Source organism: Salvelinus alpinus, chromosome 26 (genome assembly GCF_045679555.1).
Source record: "Salvelinus alpinus chromosome 26, SLU_Salpinus.1, whole genome shotgun sequence".
NCBI classification, from domain to species: domain Eukaryota; kingdom Metazoa; phylum Chordata; class Actinopteri; order Salmoniformes; family Salmonidae; genus Salvelinus; species Salvelinus alpinus.
The window spans coordinates 25,321,259-25,328,552 of NC_092111.1; the positions used below are offsets into that span (position 1 = coordinate 25,321,259).

The following is a 7,294-nucleotide window of genomic DNA, read 5'->3' on the forward strand; positions in this document are numbered from 1 at the left end:
TAGGAATCCGGTGATATGGTAGAGAGAAGTAGTGTGATGTGCTCTGGGTTGATATCGCGCTGTGCAGACTGGCAAGTGTTGTCCGAGCTAAGGCTGGCTGATGACGGGGAAGAAAGGCGAGGACCGCTAGCCGTGGCTAACAAAGACTAGCTGGCTAGCTCCTGATGGAAGTCCTAGTTATAAGGAATAAAAATAGCAGATCCGTACCACATTGGGTGAGGCGGGTTGCAGGAAAGTCTATTTAGTTCGTAGATAGAAAGTGAGATTAAGATATATACAAAAAAGACCGGCTATTTACACGGGATAAGACATGGGATAAGACAAAGACAGATACACACGTCCTACTGCAGCACCATCTTGGATAGCATGATATACTGTAACGTAGTTCTAATCTAGATTATGGATTGATCATATACAAATATCAAACAGTTATTTTAACAATTGCAAAGCAATTTCATGTGGTGCAGCAACCACTGACTTGCTGCATTTTTCTATTTTCAAGACACTTGCTGGTAACTAGTTACTGGTTAGAACATCTCCTGAGGTGTCCTAAATATCTGTTGACTAGGTGAGACGCTTATGGCTAAAGAGGCTTAGCTTTTATTTTTACCCATAAGAGTAGGTGTAAAATGTCTCTATTCTCAGCACTTACGACCAATTTTCTACTCTGAGACACTTCATGGATGCAGGCCCAGGTGTGGCCAATTAGTGGGTGCGGCCAACACATCTGAACACACTTAACAAGGATTGAGAGAGTTTTGTTGACGCTGAGAAGGAAATGTGTGTGTTTTTAAATAAAATTATTAGAATTTTATTTAAACTTTACTAATGTTTTCTTGTGGTTTTTATGGAAAGTTTTCCTGATGTTCTGAGAACCTGCAGAAAATGTTATGCTGATCTACTGAAATCCCACAGAAGAAGGTTGTTCCTTAACATTCTCTGAATGTTCTGAGAACATGACTTTAAATAGAACCATGAGGAAACCTGTAGAAAACGTTATGATTAAGTGCTGAAATTCCCACCTAAGAAACATATAGTTTTCAGAACCTTATGTGCTAGCTGGGTATCCTGCATCATTCCCAGAACATTGTGGAGTTGTATGCAAAATAACCCTAGGACAACCACACTCTCACCAAGCTCTAAGAAACATCTGGTTCTCAGAACGTTATGTGCTAGCTAGAAGCCTCATCTATTATCTGCAAATAACTATACTTATCATTTGGCTATGACTGTTTTCATGACCTTTAGAAGAATTAAGGTAAATTGTACAAATGAAACCTGACTGATTTGCTTAAAGAAATCCAACGAATTTGAATGGTCTTTTGGAATCACCAAATTGCGCATTCGTGCACTAGGGTAGAACTCACGGAGGAAGATTTGACAAGCACCGCTACATCTCTCCTATTAACCTTGCCAGCTTTGAATACAACAAAATATGCACATTTTACTTTTTATAATCAGTCTTTCCCAAACTTCCCATGTGCAACTATGCATTGGTAAAACATAAAACATTCTGAAATCATTTCTGGGCACTCTGGTGTTTTTGGCTCAGAAGGCATAATGGACCATGAGCGAGATTAGTTTCTTATAACGGAAACGTTTCTCCTGCTCCTCCCACCCACCCACCCACTCCTGCTGTCACATTATGATCTCACCCAATCACACCACGGCGCGCTTCACTGTTATAAAGACCTTCAACTGGCAGAGAATCCCCTCCTTGATGCACGGAACTGGCACCAGACTGGATCAACGTTAACTATCTACACTCCTCTCTGAAAGGGACAAAGCTGTATGGGAGAGTGAAAGAAAGAAAAAGAGAGAGGGGAAGGGAAAGAGAGAGAAAAGAAGTAGAAGTGAGAGAGGGAGAGAAATACAGATCTTTTCTCTTGTTAAAGGGACAGGATCCACTAGGTTACCAGGGGCTGTGTACCAATGCTGTGACCCGGGTCTCAGTACATTGGTCAGGGATTAAGGGTCAGTGATCAGGTGATGTTTGGGGACTTGATGCTTTCCCCATTGGGTTGTCAGTCTCCGGTTTACAGCATTGGGAACAGCGAGGAGGAGACACCGGAGGCCCTGGAGAGGCACCAGAAAACAGCGTGCAAGCCGAAGAAGACCGATGGTGCAGGACAAAGAGGAAGAAGAGGGGAACCGGAAAAGCCGCAACCCTGTGAAGAAGAGTTGGAAGAGGAGGAGAGGAAGTGACAGAAGTGACGGGAGGGATGTCAGCAGCGTGAGCAGCCCACCCAGGTCTCTGGAGGATGTGCAGAGTCAGTGTGTCATGGCCAACATATGGGACAGAGGACCCAGTCACTCAACCAGGCCTTCGCCTCACCACGACAGATCATCCCTGCGCTGCCCTCAGACTAACTCAGCAAGATGCAGACGCTCAAACTGGCCATGCGGTAACAAGGTAGGCTACCTACTGTTATGATGATGATTTAATTAACCAATTAACCAATCAATTAATGGCTTATTTGAGTGGTTATAATTTAAAGTGCTTTTTGTCATAATTTGAGGTGCGAATTTTGTGTAGCATTTTGGGCTGCAATGTCATTATAAAAGGTGCGCTAGAAATAATGATGATGATGATGAAGGCGATGATGATAATGAAGGCGATGTTGATGATTCTTCTTCTTATTGTTCTAGACTTCCTCCACCACGTACTGCAGGGCAAGAGGATGGATCTGGATTTGAATGAGGGGCCTGTGTGTTGCAGCATCCATCTGTGGTTATGTGGCCCACGAGCATCTGAGCTATTCCTTCTCAGTGTGGAGGAGAGAGGAGGGAGGAGGGAGGAGGGGGGAGGGAGGAGGGAGGAGGGAGGAGGGAGGAAGGAGGAGGGAGGATGAAGGAGGGAGGATGGAGGAGGGAGGATGGAGGAGGGAGGAGGGAGGAGGGGGGAGGGAGGAGAGGGGAGGGAGGAGGGGGGAGGGAGTAGGGAGGAGGGGGGAGGGAGTAGGGAGGAGGGAGGATGGAGGAGGGAGGAGGGAGGAGGGAGGAGGGGGGAGGGAGGAGGGAGGAGGGAGGAGGGGGGAGGGAGGATGGAGGAGGGAGGAGGGAGGATGGAGGAGGGAGGAGGGAGGAGGGAGGAGGGAGGAGGGAGGATGGTCCAGGGCTGCTACATCACACTAGCTCTCACTCCTCACTCCGCTGTAGAGGCACAAACAGGCTAGGCTGGGGTTTTATTTCTCACAACTTTCTTACATTCGTTCTGTGATTAATGTACAGCACACAAATAAAGGCAAGTTCAATTACCGAATTACACTAATCAATAATGTTTGATTAACAAATTATTTATTAACATTATTTAAATTCCCCCAAATATCAGACAACATGATAATTAAATAATGGTAACGAATCTAATTTCTTATTAATCCACAGATGATCCAAGAGGATCCATACTGGTCGGGGGGGGTTCACATGCTGAAACTGGACTGTGGTATTACAACAATACCAGGAACAATACCAGGACTAAACTATTTAGAGTGCTACATTCAAAACTGTGCTGGAACACCTCATAATGACAAATGTTAGAGACATAAACAGAAACACTTTCTGTACTGTATATATCTATGGTTGGAGATATGACGGCATGCTTCTGTGTGCATGGCTTCAACAAGCCATATGCCTTTGAGAGGACACATAGGACCGACAGTAGGTCAAAAACCTTCAGTTTTTACACAGACTGGCAGACTGCACCAAGTGTTTACACAGACTGGCATACTGAACCAAGTGTTTACACAGACTGGCAGACTGCACCAAGTGTTTACACAGACTGGCATACTGAACCAAGTGTTTACACAGACTGGCATACTGCACCAAGTGTTTACACAGACTGGCATACTGCACCAAGTGTTTACACAGACTGGCATACTGCACCAAGTGTTTACACAGACTGGCATACTGCACCAAGTGTTTACACAGACTGGCATACTGCACCAAGTGTTTACACAGACTGGCATACTGCACCAAGTGTTTACACAGACTGGCATACTGCACCAAGTGTTTACACAGACTGGCATACTGCACCAAGTGTTTACACAGACTGGCAGACTGCACCAAGTGTTTACACAGACTGGCATACTGCACCAAGTGTTTACACAGACTGGCAGACTGCACCAAGTGTTTACACAGACTGGCATACTGCACCAAGTGTTTACACAGACTGGCAGACTGCACCAAGTGTTTACACAGACTGGCATACTGCACCATGTGTTTACACAGACTGGCAGACTGCACCAAGTGTTTACACAGACTAGCAGACTGCACCAAGTGTTTACACAGACTGGCAGACTGCACCAAGTGTTTACACAGACTGACAGACTGCACCAAGTGACCTCTACACTATTTCCCCCCATGGTGATTGGAAACAGATGAAGTATCAGTTTTTGTATCTACAAGTTTATACAAAGTTATACTCCTTTTTTTCTCCTGGATTCTGAAATAACACTGTATTTATTGATGTACAACAGTGAAGAATGGTTCCATTTCTAAATGCATTTCTAGTTTGGTAGAGTGTAATTATTTTATTTTTATAATTATTTTCTGAAATAGAAATGATTGCATGTTTGAATTTATATTTAAGTAATTTACCTGATGCTCTAATCCAGAGCGAGGGCATACACAGTAACAGGACTAAGGTTTTAAAATAGAGCCAAGCTGGAGTCATATTCTATACAGGACGCTGCCATCTAATAGTTCAAATGAATGGTTAAAATGAAACTGACTACATTTTTTTATTCAACCTTTTATTTTGACAGGGAGTCATGCTGAGGTCAATGTCTCTTTTGCACATGAGCACATAGACAAACAAATCAATTCTAAAAGCTTTAACAAGAGAAAGGTATTTTTTTTCATTTGGAAACAGCATAACATTTTGTACAAGTAGAATAGTTTGATCATCCCACCCACAATAGAACAGGGGTAGGCAACCCTGTTCCCGGAGAGCCGCAGGTACCGCAGGATTTTGTTCTAACTAGGTACCACACCAGGGGTGCGTTCAGTTTGCTTGAACGCTTGCTTTGTTGGGCACGATTTGTACTGAGTTACATGTTTTCCCAAAACGTTCTTGTACGTTCTTGAACAGACTTTGAGATACGTTTGCTCCATTCAGTGGGTGTGCCGGGGTGTGGCTTGAAGCATGATGGCATATTTAAAGGGCACCGGTGCATTTGGGTGGGTCAGTTTTCCACAACCCAACCCAACCCCTTCAACTAGTCATTCCTTACACCACCGTTTCCGTTCAATTGAATGTTCTGTTCTGTTTTTATGTACTGAACGAAGCTCTGACCAACTGAGCAAATTGATCAGTTCAGTGATTGCTGAAATTCAACACACCTGGTCTTCCAGGTCAGTTAAATCAAAAACATGAAGTGCCTGCGGCACTCTAGGACCAGGATTGACTACCCCTGACATCGAGGAAAGGGAACAGCTGTACATCCAACCACGCATGGGAAAACACACCACACCTCTTCTGACAATAAGTGGAAATCATATCATGTCACACTGTTACATTTGAGTTTATTTGCATGAATTTCAAGCATGGCACAAAGTCAGAGAAGATTCAACCCAAACCCTTTGGTAAAGGGGCTCAGTGAATGTGGAGTGGAATGTGTGCAGATGGGTCAGTTTTTCAGAGGACAGTTAGCCAGCTGGCCTGTCCAGATACACTCCAACTCTCTTGGAATGGGAGTGGGGGACATGTATGGCAGTACTCTTCCCATTGTGCCTGGCAAAGTAACTGTCATCATCTCAGTTCAGACTCCAGGACTTGTCATTGTATCCAAGCAAACAGTCTTCATCAATTCCTCTCCTGTTGATTCCTTGATATGTCACTCCTATAAAAGCCCCTCTCCCAATCCAATTTGCCTCCCAGTAACAGCAAGGAGGGGCACTGCCAGAGCCCTGCAAAATGACCTCCAGCAGGCCACAAATGTGCATGTGTCTGCTCAAACGGTCAGAAACAGACTCCATGAGGGTGGTATGAGGGCCCGACGTCCACAGGTGGGGGTTGTGCTTACAGGCCAACACCGTGCAGGACGTTTGGCATTTGCCAGAGAACACCAAGATTGGCAAATTCGCCACTGGCGCCCTGTGTTCTTCACAGATGAAACAGGTTCACACTGAGCACATGAGCACATGTGACAGACGTGACAGAGTCTGGAGACGCCGTGGAGAACGTTCTGCTGCCTGCAACATCCTCCAGCATGACCGGTTTGGCGGTGGGTCAGTCATGGTGTGGGGTGGCATTTCTTTGTGGGGCCGCACAGCCCTCCATGTGCTCGCCAGAGGTAGCCTGACTGCCATTAGGTACCGAGATGAGATCCTCAGAGCCCTTGTGAGACCATATGCTGACACATGCACATTTGTGGCCTGCTGGAGGTCATTTTGCAGGGTTCTGGCAGTGCCCCTCCTTGCACAAAGGCGGAGGTAGCGGTCCTGCTGCTGGGTTGTTGCCCTCCTACGGCCTCCTCCACGTCTCCTGATGTACTGGCCTGTCTCCTGGTAGCACCTCCATGCTCTGGACACTACGCTGACAGACACAGCAAACCTTCTTGCCACAGCTCGCATTGATGTGCCATCCTGCATGAGCTGCACTACCTGAGCCACTTGTGTGGGTTGTAGACTTCGTCTCATGCTACCACTAGAGTGAGAGCACCGCCAGCATTCAAAAGTGACCAAAACATCAGCCAGGAAGCATAGGAACTGAGAAGTGGTCTGTGGTCACCACCTGCAGAATCACTCCTTTATTGGGGGTGTCTTGCTAATTGCCTATAATTTCCACCTTTTGTCTATTCCATTTGCACAACAGCATGTGACATTTATTGTCAATCAGTGTTGCTTCCTAAGTGGACAGTTTGATTTCACAGAAGTGTGATTGACTTGGAGTTACATTGTGTTGTTTAAGTGTTCCCTTTATTTTTTTGAGCAGTGTATAAGTCTTTGCTAGGTAAAGCCCCGCCTTATCTCAGCTCACTGGTCACCATAGCAGCACCCACCCATAGCACGCACTCCAGCAGGTATATTTCACTGGTCACCTCCAAAGCCAATTCCTCCTTCGGCCGCCTTTCCTTCCAGTTCTCTGCTGCCAATGACTGGAACGAATTGCAAAAATCACTGAAGCTGGAGACTCATATCTCCCTGACTAACTTTAAGCACCAGTTGTCAGAGCAGCTCACAGATCACTGCACCTGCACATAGCCCATCTGTAAATAGCCCATCCAACTACCTCATCCCCATACTGTTATTTTGATAAATTTTTTGCTCGTTTGCACCCCAGTATCTCTACTTG

General features: G+C 45.6%; 1 protein-coding gene across 1 annotated transcript; it reads left to right on the top strand.

The window, feature by feature from the left end:
* Positions 1 to 1,731: 1,731 nt before the first annotated feature.
* twist1a (twist family bHLH transcription factor 1a) lies at positions 1,732 to 2,787 on the top strand (the record flags this gene model as incomplete). Its single annotated transcript, XM_071367090.1, is given in 5 exon segments — positions 1,732 to 2,066; positions 2,068 to 2,291; positions 2,294 to 2,413; positions 2,650 to 2,705; positions 2,707 to 2,787. Coding segments are annotated over 5 exon segments (558 nt in total), but the record flags the coding sequence as incomplete, so codon positions are not given.
* Positions 2,788 to 7,294: the final 4,507 nt, after the last annotated feature.